The 22684-nt window shown below is 44.8% G+C and overlaps 2 protein-coding genes across 15 annotated transcripts in view; one reads left to right on the top strand and one right to left on the bottom strand.

The window, feature by feature from the left end:
- The window catches only part of ITPA (inosine triphosphatase), a 30153-nt gene extending 29769 nt beyond the window's left edge, over positions 1-384 (top strand). For both annotated transcript variants that reach the window (XM_042229799.2, XM_042229800.2), the window contains one exon: positions 160-384. In XM_042229799.2, coding sequence (XP_042085733.1) covers positions 160-199 — 40 coding nt within the window. In that variant the 3' untranslated portion in view covers positions 200-384. The remainder of the gene's footprint in view (positions 1-159) is intronic.
- Positions 385-3666: 3282 nt separating this feature from the next.
- Positions 3667-22684, bottom strand: part of DNAAF9 (dynein axonemal assembly factor 9) — a 180779-nt gene continuing 161761 nt past the window's right edge. For 7 of the 13 annotated variants that reach the window (XM_060397618.1, XM_060397614.1, XM_060397615.1 and 4 more), the window contains 6 exons: positions 22481-22616; positions 20204-20290; positions 16031-16137; positions 15639-15713; positions 10149-10354; positions 3667-9007 (listed from right to left, as the gene is read on the bottom strand). In XM_060397618.1, coding sequence (XP_060253601.1) covers positions 8726-9007; positions 10149-10354; positions 15639-15713; positions 16031-16137; positions 20204-20290; positions 22481-22616 — 893 coding nt within the window. In that variant the 3' untranslated portion in view covers positions 3667-8725. Of the gene's footprint in view, positions 9008-10148; positions 10355-14230; positions 14295-15638; positions 15714-16030; positions 16138-20203; positions 20291-22480; positions 22617-22684 lie in introns of those variants that run through there. The other 6 variants (XM_042229780.1, XM_042229781.1, XM_012188736.3 and 3 more) reach the window with 3 other exon arrangements.

Below are 22684 nucleotides of genomic sequence, written 5' to 3'. Positions count from 1 at the left end.
TCATTTGGACCTTGTCACCAGCCACCTAAGTCCTTCCAGCTGATAAGTCCAGGTGGCCTGTCACCCTCCTGGCCATCACTGCCCTCCTTAGCCTTTATGTGTACTCCACATCCTCCTTATCCATGGTTTTCATTCTCTTTGACCCCCTGTGTCAAGCAGCTGCCCAACGTTCTGCTTCAAGCTCATCATTCAGGGCTGACACTGCCTGTGGCACCACTTTGGCTGCCTTTCAAGTGACCTACGGCTCCTGGTAAGAAGCGCCTCTAAAGAAGCTGGATGGACAGAAGAGTGAGTGGGGAAGGCACCAGACAAAACCCTTGGGCAAGATGTCCAGCCTCTTTGTGTCTCTGACCATTTTTACCTATAAAAGAGATTGAAATTGAATCTTTTTAAAATAATTTTTATTGGAGTATGGTTGACTTACAATGTTTAGTTTCTGCTGTACAGCAAAGTGAATCAGTTTTATGTATATATAGATACACTTTTTCAGATTCTCTTCCTATTATAGGTCATTACAGAGTATTCGTGCTTAGTCATGTCCGACTCTCTGCAATCCCATGACTGAAGCCTGCCGGGCTCCCCTATCCATGGGATTTCCCAGGCAAGAATACTGGAGGGCATTTCCTTCTCTAGGGGAATCTTTCCTACCCAGGGATCAAATCCACGTCTCCTGAATTGGCAGGCAGATACTTTACTACTGAGCCACCTTGGAAGCCCAGATTTTTATTAGTTATCTAGAAACTGCATCTTTTTAGTAGAAAATTCCATGAATTTTTGGTTATCAAACCATCTTTTCTCTTCCTGTTGTCTTTATTTTGCTATTATTTGTACATTCACCCAGGCATGAAATTTCAGAGTAAAGATGTAAAGGTCTTAAAAATTTGAAGCTATGAAGGAAAAAAAGTTAAACTTCTTTACTGGTATGGGAAAAACAGTAGTAATGGTAGGATGTAAATACAGTTAACTTTATTTGGTTAGCTTTGTTTTCAGATTTATTATTTATCAGTTTGACATAAAATTTGTTGACCTTTATACGATTTTTTAACCCAGCAATTTTGGCTCATCAGTTTAGCCATGTAAAGTCCTGGGCAAAACAGGAATAATTTGTGGATAAACAAATTTATTTTTTCTTCAGATTTTTGGAGAATGAAACAAAAAAGTTTTGGAGTTGTTTCAGAAAGTTGGGGTTTTTTCCACTTTGGCTTTTTCCACTTCTACCTTAAGATCGTCCCCTTGGCTCTTGTCTCATTAGTCATTTCATTTGTCAACCGTTCCTTCAGAATCACTCTCTAGTTGGTCTACTTCTTACCCCACCAATGAGTCGCATTACAGTCTACACGAGCTTTCTTTTTTCTTCTTTTGGTTGAATCAGTTCCCTGGCCAGGAACTGAGCCTGGGCCATGGCAGTGGAAGTGCAGAATCCTGTCTTTTATTTAGGGGAAAAAAAAAGTATCAAACAGGTTCCCTTGGAATACTGATGTCCCTGGGTATCCAGAGGCAGTAGAGAGCCTTTTCTCCACCTTTGGGGGGTGCAAATATCTCAGTGAATAGATGTTTTCAAATGTCTTTTAGTTTTAAAAAACATTGTAAACGTCACTACTTTTAATCAAGATCAAGATTAAAAGTCACTACTACTACCAATCACCACCACAGCAACAAACAACTGTTTGCTATCACTTGTACTAGAAAAGACTAGCAGAAAGCAAAAAAATTTAAATCAAATAGGTATCCGATTTTAACAGAAAAGCTCAGAAATAGCCTGCAGCTGGATGTGCAGTGCTGATCCAGGGGAGCAAACCCTTCTTTGGGGAATCCGGCTTCCAAATTATGTTGGGGGCCCTCATACATGTGCAGTGACCCTTGGCCAGGTCCATCTGACTCCTGACCACTGTGACTGATTCAGGGATGAAAACATGACCCCAGATTTTGGGGTTGCCTCTGGACGAGGAGGTTGGGTCTTGCCTTAGGGTGTTGAGCCTTTTAGTGGCATAAAGGAAGCTTACTGCCAGCAGAGAAATCACTAAAGATGGAAAGAGGACTCTGATGATGTGAGACAGGCTGAACTTGAAGCTGGTACTACCCTGGACTCCTCATAGAGCAACCAAGCCATTCCATCATGAACTGGCAGTAGGGTCATAGTGAGATTTTCTTTGGGCTGTTCCCTAGATTATATGAGATTATATGATAGAAATGAACACATCAGCATTCCTCTGTGCTCCTCAGAGTGATTTGATTTCAGCAGCTTCATCTTCTGTTCCAATAACTTTCCACATGTCTGTCCCACCACAATGCCCTGATTCTGGGACTCTGGCTTGGTCAAGCATGCCCCTAGGGTTCAGTTCAGTAGCCACCTTCGTCCCTGCTGTGGAGCCCTGGTGGGAAGGGCCCCCTTCTCCATCCTCAGACATCTGAGTTCTGGTCCTCAAAAGATCATCCAGCCCTGGAGTTGTTCACCATTTACTGTCTGCCTCTGCTCCTTGACAGTTCTCTGGGGGTATTCCCCACACCCTGGTGGTTTCCGGGAAGTGCAAGCACAGGAGCTCCATCAAGGTTCAAGCCCTGTAAGATGGGGCATAGGGGAAAGAGGTGGGTGTGTTGGGAGGCTCTGGGTAAGCAGGTTGTGAGGAGGGTGATAACCATACTGTGGCTAAGACCCCTCCCCCAATTCTCTTCATCCCTCGCAGGCAGTTTTGCCTTTGGTTTGTACATGACTGATTGATCATGTCAAGCCTCCAAAACCAAGACCACCTTCCCAACCTTAATTTGAGGGAGGCTGTGGTGGAGCCTGTACCCCTCCCCTTGAGTCAGTGCCCAGATCCTCCCAGTGGGACACTGCCTTTGTCCAGAGGCCTCTGCGTTGAAGGTGGTATAGGAAGCAGGGTCTCTGTGGACGTTGGTGGTGACCCCTCCTAGCCAGCCCTTTCCCCCCCAAAATGATGGAAGCCCCTTATCCCAGCCTGGGTAGATACAGGATGTGAGCGGGCCCCCAGGGCGCAGTGGCAGGAAGCACGTCGTCGTCTTGCCTTTCCCTAAATGCTTCGGGGGCTCTGCCGACCTCTCCCTTGGACCATGTGGTTCCAAGGCCTGCCTGACCGAGGGTGCGCCAGAAGGGGTGCTCAGATCTAACAGGGCAAGGGCAGTGACTCTGCCCCCTGGGCCAACTACTGGACTCCTCATGCCTTGCTCATTGCCCATTATTAAAGTGAGACCGTGTGGCCTCCTAGTGGGGTTATGGCCAGAATTAAACCGAGCTACCAGCCTGTGAAGCAATGGTTCTTAATGCAGCCTGGTGCAGGCCAGGTGCCCTGATGGTCAAGACAAGCCCGAGGGCAGCAGATGTGGTTTCTTAGGGTGAGGTGGGAGAACTTATTTCTGGGGCCCCAGGACCCCTGTACCCACAAGCTGGCTTCCTGAACTCCTCCTTGGGATCTGGAACGCTCAGAGTACCCACCCCAGGCCAAGTTGGCCTCTTATGAATTGTATTCACAGCAGCAGCGGCTCAGAGCTCTGGGGAGGGGAGTCAAGTCCCCAGGACCCCTCCTGCAACAGCCCCAACAAAGCGGTGTTCCCAGAGAAGCTGCAGGGAGGTCTCCAATCCCAGGCCACCTCTTCAATCCCCAAGAACACTTTGGGACTATAGCAACAGGCAACTACTGGAGGCCCTGCTTGTTCAGTGACAGTTTATTGGTCCTTAGCATTACATCTCAGTTAACAAGGTAAATTCACATACACAACTGCAAGTAAAAACATGAAAATAATATAAAAATAAATTGAAAGCTACTCTTATATATTTACTGAAGTAGTATAATAAATACTATAATAAGCAAAAAGCTTCAATCACACAATTGTTTCACTGAAGTTACAGTAGTGTTTGTAAATAGTTTTAAAATTTAAGTTACAAATATTAAAGCACTGAAAAACTAGTATAAAAGTCAATTTTGGCACATAAGTGAGCTCTTCTGTCATTAGTATTTGACAACCTGGGACAATGAGGAAGCCATTTCTCACCTACTTTTTGAGGTACAACTATCCATCTAGGTCAGCAACATGGCTGGAATACTTAATAGCTTATAGTCTTTAACTTTTCCCTTTTGAGAAGCCTGAAGAGCAAACCCAGAGCTTATTACTGTGCAAAAGTTTTCAAAATCCTAATAGAATTTAGGAGGGTACTTTTTGTGACCCACAGGGCCTAGTGTCTAGGCCTCAGGTCAGAGCCCCTAGGGCTCTGTGGGGCCAATGCCACTCCTTGCCAGTGGCCCCTTCCTAGGGTGATCCCTTTTCTCCAATATCTGCCTCCTCTTTCCAATCAAAAACAGAGAAAAATCCCACATCAAAATGTAAAATAACCTATAACTTCAGCGACTTCAACATTATCACACTCACTCGGGGTGATATAAAACTGAAGCTGCTAATAGGAAAGTTGGCAAAAAGCATTAAGCTCCTGGAGAACTTTGCCTGTCCCTGGGAACCTGATGTCTCTGCTGGATCCCTGGTATCCACTTCTAAGGTCAAAACTTCAAACACAGTGTCAAGACCCTTCCTTTAGAGACAGCCTAAGACACCACACCTCCACCTGGAGTGCCCAGAGGCATCAAATGGATATTAACTTCACATAAAAAACCCAGAGGCCCCAAAGGTTCCAGAACAGCAGTGTGGGGAGGAAGCATCCTCCCAGTCTCAGTTCTCAAGGAGCTCACACAGCGCACTACAGAGTGCCTCTTCACCAGGGCACAGCCAGTGTGCCCCAAGGAATGCCCTTTCGCCAGTGTGCCCTTCACACTCCCAAGCAGGCTGAGGAGTGTCTATGGAAGCCTCAGCCAGTTTTGCCTTTTTGGCTTTGAAACTTAATGTTTTGACTTTTTTCAATCACAGTTTCATATTCAAGTTGAGGTAATCACAGTTTCCCCTCTAACAGGAGAGGAATTGGGACAGTGGGGCAAGTTGGTGAGAGAGCATTTCTATGGACAAAGGTCAGAAACCAAGATCACCAGGAGGTATAGCCCCACACAGTGTTTAAGACCCACTTTTATGGGTGGGCTTCCGACCCCTCTTTAAAAACTCTTTTGTGTAGCAGCCAGGAAATGGCTCAAGCTCCAAGAAAAGAGAGCATTCATTTAAATGTTCACAGCAATCTACCTGAGGCAGATGGCCTATTGTTCCCCCACCCCCAACCTCCCCACCCTCATCCCCCAATCTCCCCACCCTCATCCCCCAACAAGGCTGCTCAAGTTTGAGTTTTTAAAAAGAGCTCGGTAGAGCTAAAGGAAGCTACAGTAACTCATTGCTTATCTCATCAATTGCACTTAAGATCTTGGTTATTGATTCTGAAGCAGAGGAAGGCCTACTGTGGACCCCAGCCTCTGGCTCCTAGGCTGGGGCTCCACATGTGGGCCTTTGTCACCAGCTGCTTTGGAGCTGGGACTGGAGCACATGGGTCTTTTCAGAAGCCTTTCTTCATGCAAGAGTTCCTATTAAATGGTATTTGGAGTATTGTTCATTTGGCTTCAAATGCAAATTTTTTTCTAACATTAAGTACATTTTACTAACAAGCCCTTAACAACTGCTTTACTACTTGCATGCAGGGCTCTGTGTGACAGGTCACATGTGCTCCATCATTTTTCTCTCTCCTCTGTGCCAGGGCCTTTTCTAAAAAACCCCTCTACATTACTAAAAACTTTGCTGGTTTTGCCTATGTGCTCCTTTCTAAGGCATGCAAAAAAAAAAGTGAAATTCAGAAATCATTTACAATCTAGGCAGCTGAGGCGCTGAAATCCTAACAGACATCACATAAGTGACCTCTCTCTTCCCTGTACTAATTCTGGAGGTCAGGCATGGGATACACTTGAAATTCCCCTCTGCTTTTTAGTCCAGCTGGAAAAAAGCTACTAGAAGGAATTCTAACTTCGATATTGGAAGGCTCTGAAATTCCTGGTTCTCAGGAGCCAAACTAGTCCAAGGCCAGCAATGATGCTTAGGGACATGAGTTGCCTAAAGGTTGGGCTGAAAACCAGGCTTTCCCTGGCAAGACTGAGGGGAGGTATGGGTGCCAAAGACTGAATGCCCTTCAAGTGAAAATGTCCCATAAGCAATCAGAACCCTGGGCCTAAGACTATGCAGTTGAAGGACACTGCCCTTAACAGTGAGGCAAGACACTGCCAGCAAGGCCTGAGCAGCAGTTTTTCTCATCCCAGAATTATTAGGCAAACCAGACTGATAACATGAGCAGAGCTCAAACCAATCCCAAGGTGGGCTGCTTGTGTCAATTCAAAAGCCATACTTTTGGAAAGCAACAAGTCTTTCTCCTCAGTTTAGTCCATAAGGGAAATTCCCTTATTTTAGAAGAAACTACTGATCTCAGTCCAAGCTGCTGACTCTGATGGCTGGGATTGGCCAGGGCTTGTGCTGTGTCCTCCAGGACTGGGCACAGTGTCAACAGGGACCGAACCTTCAATGGAAGGGGCCGAACCAGGAAGGCAGGCATTCCACTGGGGAGAAAGGCTCTCCTGGGGCAGTGTTTGAAGCCTGAGGCCTGTGGTGGCCCAGGCCCCCCAGCCATGACCACAGTTGGGGCAGCCAGGATTCTTTGTGTATCAACAGCTACTCTGTGCAATCCAAATGCTTCTCCCCACCCTCACACAGTGCTGCAACAGCCCAAAGAAAATACTGTTATCGGAGACCCAGAGGTCCTGGACTGCCAGCTGCAAACAAAGGGAAGCGTCTGTCTGCTCATCCTCCATGAGGACCCCCCACCCTCACCCCGCTGCCAGATCAGTGGTGCAGGTGATGCTCTTCAGCGCTGTATAGAGAATAAAGACAACATGCACTCAAGCAGCACACAAAGGCCAAGGAGAACAAAGACGGCCCTCTAGGGAGAGGCCTTTGGAAGAGCTGAAGTTAAGACATCTCATTTTTCAATGTCCATCTCCAAGGTCTTCTTTCTCTAGGGCTTCTGCTCAAAGAGGTCGTGATACTCCTGCTGCTCCAGCTCACGGTTATACTTCTCAATTTCCCGGTTGGCTTCTTCCACGTAGTCATTCATGAACTGGTCCATGACTGGCACCTCATTAAGGAAGAAAGCCCTGAGCCTAGGGGACAAGGGAGCTGCCCAGGCCAGAGGAATCTGTACAGGCTGAGTGAGTGCTCAGCCTGTACAGAAGGTACCTGACTGGCTTTTTTAATATACTGGCAGCACCACAACTACAAAGAATGTGACAATGTGACAGAGGCTGACACAGGGCCCTTCCTAGCTCCTAGGAATGAGCCCTTCAGCTCTGACTAGAACACAGCAGCACCCCGTCCACCTTTTTCACAGATTAACTACTGTAATCAGACCCAGTCACCAGCTTGTAAATTATGACTCCCTGATGACCACAGGATGTTACCACAGCTGCATTTAAATTACAACCCACAGAGTAACCTCAGCCATCACTGAACGAAGGAGAAATGTAATTTTAATGACTGTAAAAGGACAAAATGAAAAGTCAGTCTCTGTGGCTTGCTGTGTATTCCCGAACCCACCCTGCACCAAGCCTGGGCTGTGATGGCTCTAGCAGACACCCTCTTTACAGCTAGGCTTCCACACCCCTGCAGCCTCTCTGCGTCAGATCCCAAGGATACGTGGGTGAAAATCAGTCTTGTCACCAAAGAAGTTGACAAACTGGGTGCCATTATAAAAGTAGCCTGCAGGTAGGGGATCCAGGTGGCGTTTCACCTGTAGGAAAAGAGTCCTGTTAGAATTAAGCCAACCATTTTCTATAATTCACTCATTCATTAAAAACAAAAATAGGGACTTCCTTGGTAGTCTAGTGGTTAAGACTCTGCGCTGCCACTGGGGGTACAGGTTCGATCCCTGGTTGAGGAATGAAGATCTCACGTGCCACAGGGCAACTAAGCCTACATCACAGCGAGAAGCTTGTGCACCTCAACAAAAAGCCCATGAGACCCAGTGCAGCCAAAAAAAGATACGCCAGGGAATTAACACCATCACACCATCCCCACAGCTGCCATCAAACAATGAATGAAGGTTCTCCCACCTCTCAGGGAGGAACTCTGGAATTCCTAATGGGATTAAGCCCCAGATGCCCACAGTGGTACTGGTTTGACAATACACCCTTCTCTTCTCTCTCTTACTTTCCCACTTTCCTATTGGTAGCTTACAGAATTACTTCCCAAATAAACTACCCTCACTCAAATCCTCGTTTAAGGTCTACATCTGGGGAAACAACACTGCCTGCCTTCTGAAGTGCCCTCAGTCTCCTCACCAGGAACATGCAGAGTTGCCCAGGCGTTGGAATTAAGAGGTCTTTCTCAAGTCCACAGCAGGGGCTCCTGGAGGTCCAGAGTCCTGCCTGCCTGCCCATCACTGGGACTGGTGACACAGCTCATGCAGACACCTGGACTCTCTGGTCCTTTTGGCCTTTGCCCCCAAGCCCATCAGGAAAAGGCTTCAGTGCGGATGAAGACTGAGGCAGAGCCTGGGAGTCAGCCTGGAGTCTGAGCGGGTTTCTCAAGGAGCATTTTGCTCTGGCCTCAGGATTCCACAACCTGCCCATGAGCAACTTCAGGATCTAGACAGTTTTTACCTGGGCACTTGCTGGTTTATATCTACGACAGAGGAAAGGTAGGGGGAAAGGACTTCTGCAGCTGCTTGAACAGGATGATAAAACAGCTCCATGTCATCTGTTCCTCCCACAGGCACTGGGTTCTCCTCAATCTCATGACCACATCAACACCAGAGGTCACCTGCCCTTCTTGCTGAGGCTGCAAGGCCAGCTGAGCTGAGGTTTCTCTTTACCCAGCTTCCCTCTGCAGCCTGAGAGAAGCAGGACCTCCAGCATGCCCCAGTAACAGCCACTTCACTCAGGAATCCTAAAGGACAGAGCTGTTCAAGAACCGCCCTCGGACACTGAGGGGACTTAGGCCTCTGAGATGGAGTACTCACATGAATGTTCCTGATCTCCTGCTGGGTCAGCATCCCCCTGGTCTTCAGGGCTTTCCTCTGAGGCTTCTGTGCAGAGAAGTAAAGGGGGGTTAGGTCTCAACAGAACTGATGGAGTACATGGAAGGGTGAGGGTCAGAGCTCTGGGGCTGGTTATGTGACTTAGATGCCAGCAGAGGGGGAAGCACAAGCGCCGTCATGGCCTGGATGTAATACCCTGTCTGTTTGCCCCTGGAGAGCACCACTTCCCCCTCAGAGAGTCCTACATGCCAGGGGGGAACAAGTGGCAGAATCAGATTGATGCTTTTGTAAATAGGTATGTTTCTGCCTCTTTGAAGATTCTCAATCCTAAATCCCACCAGTGACAGACATGTAAGCAAAAGGACTGGAGGTTTTATAGTCCAATATCATATAAGAGTTTTTCCCAGTGACTAAACAACAATAACAGCCACTGAGTCTGAGAAAGACACAGTCTGCAGGCAGCCTTCCCCCCTTAGTATAAAAGACAGGTCCCAGTCTGGCATGTACAGGAGACCAGGGCTGCAGCCAACTCTATTTCCAGAGTTCTAGAATAAGCTAAACCTTAGACCGTGTGCAGAGGCTTAGCACCCAAAGCTTGCAGCATATTAGATGATTTTAATTCCAGTTCGAATTTTTTTCTTTGTAGTACTGAACTAATGATGCTTGTGCCTATCTACAGGCAAGCCTCCTCTTCCCCATACCTCTCTCTGGGGCCTCTGCTGTCTATACTTGGAGTCTTGGTTGGCAAAGGGCTCTAAGCATATCTCTAGAGAGAACCAAAGTACAGGAGATGCTGGGCTCAGAACACAGGAGAGGCTATGAACTAGGTTCAGCTAAGAAGACATTTTGAGTTTAATACACTAAGCTCATGGGGTCCATACAAAACAGCTAGGTTTCACCTAGGTCCTGGTTAAGCCACCTAATAAATAACTCCAGTCTGCCATGGGAAGTAGGAATGGGAAATGACTTTGAGAACCCGGGCTCACAGGATAGTCAGCAAAACAAGTCTGCCTAGAGTTTGCCTCAGGGGATCCCTCCCACTCTGAGTCCCTGAAAATGTTGGCTGAGCCTGTGACAGGTGAACCAGTGGTGAGAAAGCAGGGAGAGGGTTGGGGCGGGGGGCTTCTGCCTCAGAGCCAGTAGCAACCCCGAAGTATCAGTACCAGATCTGTCTGGGCTTTGAAATCACCTGCTTAGCCGACTGCCGCAGCCAGTCCTTGACACTTTCTTCCTTCAGAGAGCAGCCTATGAACACGAGGTAGCATTCCTGCTGCCCGCTGCTGCTTTGAGGTGAGGTTCTGGAGTCAGGGGGTGGTGTGGGTCCCTCCAAAACTGGCACAATACTCAAGGAGTTGGCCAGAGTGTTGTGGCAGACCTCCATCATCCTCTCAGAGTCTGCAAGGAGAACACTTTAGTCCCTGAGACCCTGCCCCTAAAGGTTAAGATTACAGTAAGACTGCGGTAGTGCAGCTGGGTTGGGGACAGGTTCCCAAGACATGCAGGAGGGAAAACTGATGTGACTGGGAGCAAATCAGAAAGGATGAAGTAAGAAAGGGAGGAACTGTGGTGTTGGAGAAGACTCTTGAGAGTCCCTTGGACTTCAAGGAGATCCAACCAGTCCATTCTGAAAGAGATCAGCCCTGGGATTTCTTTTGGAAGGAATGAGGCTAAAGCTGAAACTCCAGTACTTTGGCCACCTCATGTGAAGAGCTGACTCATTGGAAAAGACCCTGATGCTGGGAGGGATTGGGGGCAGGAGGAGAAGGGGACGACAGAGGATGGGATGGCTGGATGGCATCACGGACTCGATGGACATGAATCGGAGTGAACTCCGGGAGTTGGTGATGGACAGGGAGGCCTGGCATGCTGCGATTCATGGGGTTGCAAAGAGTCGGACACGACTGAGCAACTGAACTGAACTGATTCAAGTTTCTAGCTCAGCTGATTGGGTGATCAGGTGGACACCATTAACCCAGAAGGGGATTATAAGAGGAAGAAAAAGTTTGCAGGAGGGAGGAGAAGAGTCTGACTCTGCATCTGTGGCATTTGAAAGACTGTGGGACCCTGAACGGGAGACACCTACACAGTCATTAGAAGAAGGGGATGGTTCAGGTCACTCCTGTGGAAGAGACAGCTGAGGAGAAGCAAGGAAAGCCCCCTTGGTAGAGGTTAAGGGGGTGGGTTTCAGCTAAGGCCTGAGAGGCCAAGGCAAGAGGGCATGCTCAATAGTACAAGTGCTAGAGGAGGGTCACATGGTGAAAGGAAAGAGGTGATTGGATTTACAGGCCGAGGAGCTGGGGGCTAAGATTTACTGGAGACACGAGAAAAGGGTAATGGTCCCCAAAAAGGCATGATGAGAACTCTAAAACAAAGAGAGGTTTACCTTGAACAAGAAAGGGGTCAACAGTTGGTCTAAATAAGGAAGAAAAGAAGATGATGATAGGGCAGAGGGAAGATGAAGGCATGAAGACCACTGAGGCAGGTTGGAGGCTGTCTGTTGAAGCCTGAGTGAACAGGGCTTGAGTAAGGGGCTTACAGAGAGGGGCCGAAGTTTCTGATTCAATAACATAAATTAAGCCAAAGGTTAAGGACCATGAGAGATTCTTTTATACAGACTCTGTCACCTAATTTTCCTATCCGAACTCAGATGATTCCATGCCTACAACTCTCAGTGGTACCTATTGCAGACATTCCTGGTTGCCTGCTCAGTATCCTCTTCCTCCAATTTCCATAAATTCCATGACCATGAATTTCCCATGGTCAATGTCAACTTGATCTTGGCCAATGACAGAAGTCTGCTGAGGAATTGACAGAGCCACCCACAGGAACAGCCAGCCTCTTCCATCAGCTGGATGTTCTGTCTGGATGTGACACCTAGCCTGTAGCACTACCTGGCAACCATAAGGGGTGGAAACCCGAGGAAAAGCTGACACTAAGAATGGAAGCACACAAAAGTCATATATTACCTGGGTCTTCAGTGGTCTTGCTGCACTGCCAGACCTCTTGACTTCTTGCTATGTAGCTAACACCTGGTAGTTGTTGAGCTGGAATTTTCTGTTGTAACTACCAAAGATGCTGTAACCAGACACACTCCCTTACATCCTCCCCTAAGCCCCAGCCACAGTAAACTCTTTTTGGTTCCTGAAATATGCCCTTTTTGCCTCAGATCCACAGCAAATGCTCCTTTTCTCTGGAGCATTCTCACCGTTTCCAATGTTGAGTTGACTAGCTCCTTGTTTTGACAACTTCCCTGAACCCCAGTCCAGGACTGACTGACTTCAGGCTGCAAGGGCTCCAGTGGTCAAAGGCTGTTAAACAGGTCTGCTGAAGGGGAGGAGAAGCAAAGTGGAGGGCTTGAAGACTCTACCAGAAACAGATCCAGAGCCAGAGAGCTCAGCATTGGGGTGCTCCTGGTGAAAGGGCTATGAGGAAGCCATGGATGGCTCAAGAGGGGTGGGGTGTTACAGTCTCTAGAACAAGGAAGTCAAGGAGCTGTGAGGAGGGGCCCTGAGCAGGTGCCTGCCTGCAGGGGCAGGAAAACAGATCCTCCACTGCAGAGCAGAAGGTCCTGAAGAAAGATTGGTATCCTGAATGAAAGGGAAGACAGGAGGAGCCTGATGGTGTAAGACCCAGAGGGGAGGTTTTTTTTTTTTTTTTTGAGGGAGAGTCTAAGAGGCATCTTGATGGATCACTGCCTTGTCATGGCGATTGGGCTTGTGTAACTCAGTGAAGCTATGAGCCATGCCGTGCAGAGCCACCCAAGATGGACGGGTCATAGTGGAGAGTTCTAACAAAATGGGGTCCACTGGAGGAGAAAATGGCAAACCACTCCAATATTCCTGCTTCAGGAACCCCATAAACAGTATGAAAAAGCAAAAAGGTATGACACTGGATGATGAGGCCCCCAGGTCAGAAGGTGTCCAACATGCTACTGCTGGGGAAGAGTGGAAGGCAATTACTAATAGCTCCAGAAAGAATGAAGTGGCTGGGCCAAGTGGAAACGATGCTCTGCTGTGGATATGTCTCATGGTGAAAGTAAAGGGAACGGGCGAATTTAATTCAAATGACCTTATATCTATTATAGTTTGTGGGCAAAAATCCCTTAGAAAATATGAGTAGCCCTCATAGTCAACAAGAGTCCAAAGTGCAGTATTTGGGTGCAATCTCAAAAACAACAGAATGACCTCGGTTCATTTAGAAGGAAAACCATTCAACATCACAAGTACAAGTCTATGTACAACATATGTACAAGTTATGTATAACATCACATAAACAAGTCTATGCCCAAACCACTGACAGCACAGAAGCTGAAGTCGGCCGGTTATATGAAGAGCTATAGCACATTGAAGAATTAACACCAAAAAAAAAAATGTCTTTTCTATCACAAGGGATTGGAATGCAAAAGCAGGAAGTCAAGAGATACCTGGAATAACAGGGAAGTTTGGCCTTGGAGTAAAAAATGAAGCAGGGAAAAGGCTAATAGAGTTTTGTCAAGAGAACAAGCTGGTCATAGCAAAATCCCTTTTTCAATAACCCCAGAGACGACTCCACACATGGATATCACCAGACATTCAACACTGAAATCAGACTGATATATTATTTGTAGCTAAAGATGAAGAAGCTCTATAGAGTTAGCAAAAACAAGACCTGGAGCTGACTATGGCTCAGATCATTAGCTTCTTATTGCAAAATCAAGGCTAAATTGAAGAAAGTAGGAAAAAACCACTAGGTAATTTAGGTATGACCTAAATCAAATCCCTTATGACTATACAGTGGAAGTGACGAGTAGATTTAAGGGATTAGAACTGGTAGACAGAATGCCTCAAGAACTATGGATGCAGATTTGTTACAATGTACAGGAGGCAGTGACCAAAACCACCCCAAAGAAAAAGAAATGCAAGAAGGCTAAGTGGTGGTCTGAGGAGGCTTTACAAATAACTGAGGCAAAAAGAGAAGTGAAAGGTACAAGAGAAAGGGAAAGATATACCCAACTGAATGCAGAGTTTCAGAGAATACCAGGGGAGATAAGAAGGTCTTCTTAAATGAACAGTGCAAAGAAACAGAGGAAAACAACAGAATGGGAAAAATTAGAGATCTCTTCAAGAAAACTGGAGATATCAAGGGAACATTTCATGCAAGAATGGTCATGACAAAGGAAAGAAACGGTAAGGACCTGAAAGAAGCAGAAGAGATTAAGAAAAGGTGGCAAGAATACACAGAAGAACTATATAGAAAAATGACCTGGATAGCCATGATGGTGTGGTCACTCACCTAGAGTTGGATATCGTGGAGTATGAGGTCAAGTGGACTGTAGGAAGCATTACTACGAACAAAGCTAGAAAAGGAGACAGAATTCTAGCTGAGCTATTTAAAATCCTAAAAGATGATGCTTTTAAAGTACTGTACTCAATATGTCAGCAAATCTGGAAAACTTAGCTGTGGCCACAGGATTGGAAAAGGTCAGTTTTCATTTCAATATCAAAAAAGGGCAATGCCAAAGAATGTTCAAACTACCATACAATTGCTCTCATTTCACATGCTATCAAGGTTATGTTCAAAGTCTTTCAAGCTAGGCTTCAGCAGTACGTGAACCGACAACATTCAGATGTACAAGCTGGGTTTCGAAGAGACAGGAACCAGAGATCAAACTGCCAACATTTGTTGGCTCATGGAAAAGTAAGGGAGTTCTAGTAAAACATGGACTTCTGCTTCACTGACTATGCTAAGGCCTCTGTGTGGTTCACAACAAACTAGAAAATTCTTACAGAGATGAAGTACCAGACTACCTTACCTGTATCCTGAGAAACCTGTATGTGGGTCAAAAAGCAACAGGTACCTCCAATTAAAATTAAAAAAAAAAAAAAAAAAAAAAAAGAAGCAACAGGTAGAACCAGACATGAGACAATGGACTGGTTCACAATTGGGAAAGGAGTATGTCAAGGCTGTATATTGTCACCCTGCTTATTTAACTTATATGCAGAGTAAATCATGCAAAATGCTAGGCTGGATGAATCATAAGCTGGAAAGACTGCTAGGAGAAATATCAACAAGCTCAGATATGCAGATGATACCACTCTAATAGCAGAAAGTGAAGAGGAACTAAAGAGCCTCTTGATGAAGATGAAAGAACAGAGTGAAAAAGCTGGCTTGAAACTCAACATTAAAAAAACTAAGACCATAGCATCCAGTCCCATCACTTCATGGCAAATAGAAGGGGAAAAAATGGAAGGAGTGATAGACCCTTTGAGAGTACCACAGACTACAAGGAGATCAAACCAGTTAATCCTAAAGGAAATCAACCCTGAATATACATTGGAAGGACTGATACTGAAGCAAAAGCTCCAATACTTTGGCCGCCTGATGTAAAGAGCTGACTCACTGGGAAAGACCCTGATGCTGGAAAGACTGAAGGCAAAAGGAGAAGGAGTGGCAGAGGAAGAGATGGTTAGATAGTGTCATTAATTGAATGGACAGGAATTTGAGCAAACATCAGGAGTTAATGGAGGACAGAGGAGCATAGCAGGCTCTAGTTCATGAATTCAAAAAGAGTCAGACACAGTTTAGCGACAACAACAAGAGGCATCAGTGGTCTGCTAAGCATCAGCAGAGGCTATGAAATCACATCATGAGATGTGATCACTCCACAGTGCAGAGCTCCCAAATCCAAACCGCCAGTTACCTGAGAACTTCACTTTGCCCAGGATGTGGTAGATGTTTCCAGAGAATGGACTCGGCTTGATGGAAGCCTGAATTGCTGGTGGAGGAATAGGAGAGGGTTGTTACTTATCTGCGGGCAGAGGCCAAGGCCAGGGCAGCACAGCTGGGAGGGTTAGGCACTAGGAAAGGCGCCTCCTCTAGGGTTCACAGGTACTTACACCATTTCCTCCCCCAGTGGCTCTGCCACTGTTCCCAGGGGATGGGACGCCTGGGTCCTCAAATTCCTCTGCCTCCTTTCAGACCCAAATGGTGAGAAAAGACAGCACACTGAATATTAAAACAGTGCCAGGAGGTGGGGACAACTCTGGGGGCACTCTTTTACCAGTATTGGGACATGTTCCAGTCAAGGCTTACCTTTACACTTGGCCACAAAGCGAGTCTTCTCCAAGGGACGACCAAACCATACACAGATCTGAACCATCAATGGAAAGACTGATCCAGCATCAAATTTACCTTCATACCTTAAAAGGTTTAAAAAATTATATATATAAGTAATTGGGGCTTGGAGTGTTATTATATACTACGTTCGACAGAACAATGTATTATCATATTTGAATTCTCCCTTACTCATATGCCATTTTGTGTACAAAACAACTATTTGAAAGCATTTATGTCTCTTTTATCTTGAGATTGGAAAGCATGTTTGCCCCTTCAGAGAAGGAAGCGCAGACTAGCAATTTCTTCAAGTCAAAGACCTCTTCTACTTTTGAAGCTTGCAAGTATCCTAGCTGGGATTAGAGGTCCCTCCTTGTACCCTTTAGCCCTTACTCAGGATCCCCTCCCACTTTCTTCTGGGCTCCCACTATGCCAATTCCAGTTGAGCTATTTCAAATCCTAAAGGATGATGCTATGAGAGTGTTGCACTCAATATGCTAGCAAATATGAAAAATTCAGCAGTGGCCACAGGACTAGAAAAGGTCAGTTTTCATCTTAATTCCAAAGAAGGGCAATACCAAAGAATGCTCAAACTACTGCACAATTGTACTCATTTCACATGCTAGTAAAGTAATGCTCAAAATTCTCCAAGCCAGGCTTCAACAGTATATGAACTGAGAACTTCCAGATAGTCAAGCTGGATTTAGAAAAGGCAGAGGAACCAGAAATCAAATAGCCAATATCCACTGGATCATAGAAAAAACAAGAGAATTCCAGGAACACATCTACTTGTGCTTCATTGACTACGCTAAAGCTATTGACTGTGTGGATCACAACAAACTGTGGAAAATTCTTAGAGATGGGAACATCAGACCACCTTACCTGCCTCCTGCAGAACCTGTATGCACGTCAAGAAGCAACAGTTACAGCCAGACATGGAACAACGGACTAGTTCAAAATTGGGAAAGGAGTACATCAAGGCTGAATATTGTCACCATGCTTATTTAACTTATATGCAGAGGACATCATGAGAGATGCATGCTGGATGAAGCACAAGCTGGAATCAAGATTGCCAGGAGAAATATCAATAACCTCAGATATGCAGATGACACCACCCTTATGGCAGAAAGCAAAGAGGGACGAAAGAGCCTCTTGATGAAGGTGAAAGAGTAGGATAAAAAAGCTGGCTTTAAACTCAACAATCAAAAAACTAAGATCAGGGCATCGTCTCATCACTTCATGGCAAATAGATGGGTTAACAATGGAAACAGTGAGAGACTTTATTCTCTTGGGCTCCAAAATCACTGCAGATGGTGACTGCAGCCACAAAGTTAAAAGACATTTGCTCCTTGGAAGAAAAGCTATGATAAACCTAGACTGTGTGTTAAAAAGCAGAGATATTACTTTGTCAACAAAGGTCTGTCTAGTCAAAGTTATCGTTTTTCCAATAGTCATGTATGCATATGAGAGCTGGACCATAAAGAATGCTGAGCATTGAAGAATTGATGCTTTTGAGCTGTGGTGTTGCAGAAGACTCTTGAGAGACCCTTGGACAGAAAGGAGATCAAATCAGTCAATCTTAAAGGAAATAAATCCTGAATATTCATTATAAGGATCGATGCTCAAGCTGAAGTTTCAGCACTTGGCCACCTGATGCAAAGAGCCAATTCATTGGAAAAGACCCTGATGCTGGGAAAGATTGAAGGCAGGACAGGAAGGGGATGACAGAAGATGAGATGGTTGGATGGCATCACTGGCTCAATGGACAGGAGTTTGATCTAGCTTCAGGAGATCGTGAAGGACAGGGAAACCTGGCGTGCTGCAGTCCATGGGGTCGCAAAGAGTTGGACACGACTGAGTGACTGAACAATGACAACAACTGTTCTTTAAAATCTAAACAAGCCTCCCAAATACTATATTAACCCTTTGTCACATCTGATGCAAACACTTTCCTCTAGTCTACTGTATTTTCTGATTAGTCTTGTTTCAAAATTGCACTGCAGTTTTGAATTTTATATTGTTGAAAGTAGCCCACTTTTTGTTATTTATTTAAAGCAAGGTGGTGGTATAATAGTTTTCGAAGACTGCTATCTGAGACCATGGGCTTCTCAGGCTTCTATGTTCACAGTTGCATCCTTAGGAGAATTTGGAGGGGCCAAGGGAAGAGTACAAGGTTTCCTTCCAGACTAGGAACAAGCTGTTCTACCAGGGGAGGTAGGTGTGGGGTCAATGACAACAGAGGGCTGTGAGGGAGGAATGGCTGAGACTCTGCATATCACAAAGTACATCCTAGAGCTAATAAAGCCTGTTCACTTTGAGGTGATGGCCCTCATCCAAGGAGAGAGGGGAGTTATGTACAGGGATGCACAGGAGTCTGATGATGGTGATCTTGATATAAGAATAATTTATCTGAATCCTTGGAAAAGGGCATGGCAGCCCACTCCAGTGTTCTTGCCTGGAGAATTCTATGGACTGAGAAACCTGGTGGGTAACAGTCCATCAGGGGTTGCAAAGACTCGGACACGACTGAGTGACTAACACACACACACGTGCGCTTCCTAACACACACACACGCACACACATGTGCACTTCCTAACACACACACACACACACACACACAGAGGCATGCGCTTCCTGACACACACACACACACACACACACACGCATGCGCGCTTCCTGAGGCACCAGGTTGAGATGGCAGACATCTCAGGACTAGGCCCAGAGGCCTAGTTTTGGCAGCAAGAAGGTCAGCAGCTGCAGCCACTGTAGAAAAGAGTTTCACCGCAGAAGCTCTTTTTTTTTTCTTTAAGCTAAGATATTACTGCCTTATTTAGGCATAAGGAATGATCCACTTACCCACTATTTAATTATGATGTGACTCAAACCAGAGGTTCCTTTTAAGAATAAGCATGAAAATCTTCAATTTTACATATCGACCTGTGTTTTAAAATAGAATGGTACTGACTGTACTATTTTATTTTAAAAAACAGTACTCACGGCTGAGAGGTAAGGATAATAAAGAGGTGGCTGAGAGAAGTGAGTAAGGATAATAGAGGTGATTCAGACCAACATGAGGGATCATTTTTGGCCTGCCTTGAACCTTCAACACAGCAAAACTAATTATCCTTTCCATACAGGAACAAGTGCAACATGGCAGATAAGAGTACAGGCTCTGCTGTACAGCAGAAATTAACATAACTTTGTAAATCTACTATACTTAAAAAAAAGAGATAGAGTACAGGCTCTGAAGCCACACAACCTGAGTTTGAAACCCAACTCTTTGATTTACTAGCTGTGTGACTTTGGACAGGACATGTAACTCCTGGCTGCCTCAGTTACCTTATCTCTAAAATGAAGAAACTAATGGAATCTACTCTGGGGCCTGGTTTGAGGATTAATGAGATAACACAGGCTGAACTCTTAAGATTGGCACTGTGAACAGAACTTTCTGTGATGAAGGATCTGTACTGTCCCACAGTAGCTGCTAGTTATAGTTAAGCATGTGAAAAGGGTCTTGTGTGACTAAAGACTAAATTCTAAATTTTACCTCATTTTTATTAATATATATTTAATTTTATTAAGTAGCCAAATGTGGCTAGTGGGTGCTTTACTGGAGAGCAAAGTCTTAGAACAACGTGGAGCACAGAGTAAGTGCGCAAGTGATGCTGGAAATATGACGACAGTGCACTTCACACTCTCTTTTCTCCTCTGCTCCCCTGAATCCGGAGGACAGGTTTAGGCTGGGAGGCCACCTGCAGAGAAGAGAACATCCTCTGGGACACAACAGCAGGCAACATATCTGTCAGATGGGAAGCCCAGAGGACTGACTATTCTCAGGAGTGACTCTTTCACTCAGAAGGGTCTCACTCTGACTAGAGGCTAGAGGAAACGAAGGACGTCACTGTGCTTAGTGCTCACAAGATGACTCCTTAAGTCTCAACATTCAGCAAGGGTCTCAATTTGAGACCGAGATGTGGATCACAGGGATTCTAACAAGGCCAGTAGCTACTGGGACTTCAGGCCATTGCAGCTGCCATTGTCACCCTCCCAGAGCACACCTGGTATTTTCACTTTTTCTTTTACTTTCCTGTAAATAAACAAATCATTGAGTTTACAAAGAAATCTTAGCTATTTTTCAATGATAATACTTGCCAGCCAGGGTACATTAAATATCGAGATCGTAGCATCTGAGGACTTGAAAAACTGTTTTCTGAGAGAATCAGTTCAATGTCTTCATTCCTTTAAAAACATACAGAAAACCCAGGTTAGTCAGAACTATCAAACTTAACCTGTACGTTTCCCTTCCCTTCCACACTTCTGTATACACATACAAGTACAAACATATACACTTTTTTCTGTTATTTCACCCTTATATACTTTAATATGCATCTCTAGAAACAAGCATATTCTCACTAATTCTCACCTAAGAAATTTAATATGGAGGACCAGCAGCCTTGGTATCTCCTGGGAGACTGCTGGAAATGCAGGATCTCTAGACTACTCCAGATCTACTAAATCAGAACCCTCATGTTCATAAGATTCCCAAGTGGTTCATATGCATGTTAAAGTTGAAAACTATTGATTTAATAATATATGCCCATTTTCAAATTTCTCCCTTTAGGGGGGACAGGGCACTCAGGGCTCAATTAAGGATCGCTCATTGAATTTATAATTTTAATTTTCCTTCAATTTGGAAAAAAATACCTCCAACTTTTTGTTTCTCAAGGAATTGACAATTTTGAAGAGTACACAGTTAGCTGTCTTGTGTCTCACAACCTGGACCTGTCTGGTTGCTCCTCGTGATTAGATTCAGTTAAATACTTAAAGTGAAAGTGAAGTCACTCAGTCGTGTCCGACTCTTTGCGACCCCATGGACTGTAGCCTACCAGGTTTCTCTGTCCATGGGATTTTCCAGGCAAGAGTACTGGAATGGGTTGCCATTTCCTTCTCCATAAGTTAATCACTTATGGCAAGAGTAATGGCTGAGTGATGTTGTTTTCCTCCCACAGTGTCATGTGAAGGAAGCACATGACTCACTTGGTCCCATTAGTGGTCTTGCTAAGTTTAATATTTTGGTCAATGTCACATCTTCTGGATTAGACCTCTTCACTGTGAAGGTAGTTTTCCCTCTTTGGAAGCAGTAAATAAGTCTATGGAGTGACAGATACTTTCAGTCAAGTGAATATCCTTTTCCTCAACAATCTGTCATCCACTACTTTTAGCATCCACTGATAATTCTTGCCTAAATCAAGTTATTACATGAAAGGTTACAAAATGGTGTCTTTCCAGTTCTATAAATTCTTATTTATTAGCTAACATTCTTCTATAGAGGAGAGCTTTACTCTTCTGTCCCCCTCCCTTTTTAATTTTTTAATATCACCATAGACTCATTTTATTCCATGTGCTACAACACATTAGTATCACGGTTCTCTCATACAACAACTCAAGTTGTCCCAAACTTAAGTGGGAGCTTCTTAAGCTAGCTTCCATATCCTTTTGAAATATCTCCACTACTTTTTGAATACTTCCCTGCCTTTCTGGCATAAAATGCACTAGGCTTACATTATACTTTCACTGCCTAAATTGCAATCAACCAATTCTCCAAGGAGACCAGATACCTTTTAGTGGGGATTGGTACTTAGAAATTAAGATCTAGAGGTAAAGGTATTAATTGCTACTGTGGTGTTATTTTTGGTCCCTTTTAATGGAAAGACGGAATATACTTTTTTTTGAACTAATGAATTTATATTGAGTCCCCCCATTCAACTCCAATATCTGCAGGGTTTTTCCTTACCTTTCCTTACCTTTCATATTTATAATCTCCCTTCCCTAATGTTCAGTGATGTTTGGAATTCGGGTTCCAACAGAGGATTATGTTCAAAAGTTACTTGAATTATTTTGTGTGTGTGTGGTTGTTATTACTTTGATATACAGATGGACTCACTTTTTGTATTTTTTCCTCCTTGTTGACCTAATTTTTGAATATGTAAAATATCTGCAATGCTCAAAGGCTGAAACTATATAAAAAGTATACACCTCTTAGTATCCTTACATAAAAAGTCATTATTTTCTATTTTTAGGTTGTAACTAGAACCCAGCACTATGAATTAAAGATATAATTTCCCTATGTTTTTATGCTACTTCTCTCATATCTTAACATAAAGAACACTGAGAGAGTCTTGACTTGAATCCTTTAATGAATGAGAATGTGAATGTGTCAAAAATAAAACATCTCAGAACAGTACAGGATACTGACATGTGGGAATCCTCTTGGTGATTTCTACACAGCATCAAAAGCACTTGTTCAAGACCTGGTTTCTGTAAATGCTCAGGTCTTAGATACAGTGGAAAGACCCAATGGGTAACAGACAGAATGCTGTATCTGAGAAAGTGGCTGGTCCTACAGAGAGAAGTGACCGTTAAGTTTACCTGGTGACAATCCCATTTTCTGCAAGAATGAAGGCTGCAGAAGGATTGGCAGCTCTGATGAGGCTCTGCAGCTGAACAAGGAGAGGGTGCCTCTGCTCCACAGTGTGACTAGTGAATACAACATTGCTAACCAGGCCTGGGGAATAAAATAAAAAAAAGTTCAGCCTTCAGAGTTCTGAATGGGGCTGAGGGTCTGCACAAATG

This window comes from Ovis aries, chromosome 13, assembly GCF_016772045.2.
Source record: "Ovis aries strain OAR_USU_Benz2616 breed Rambouillet chromosome 13, ARS-UI_Ramb_v3.0, whole genome shotgun sequence".
NCBI lineage: Eukaryota > Metazoa > Chordata > Mammalia > Artiodactyla > Bovidae > Ovis > Ovis aries.
This window is presented reverse-complemented; position numbering and strand designations above follow the sequence as displayed.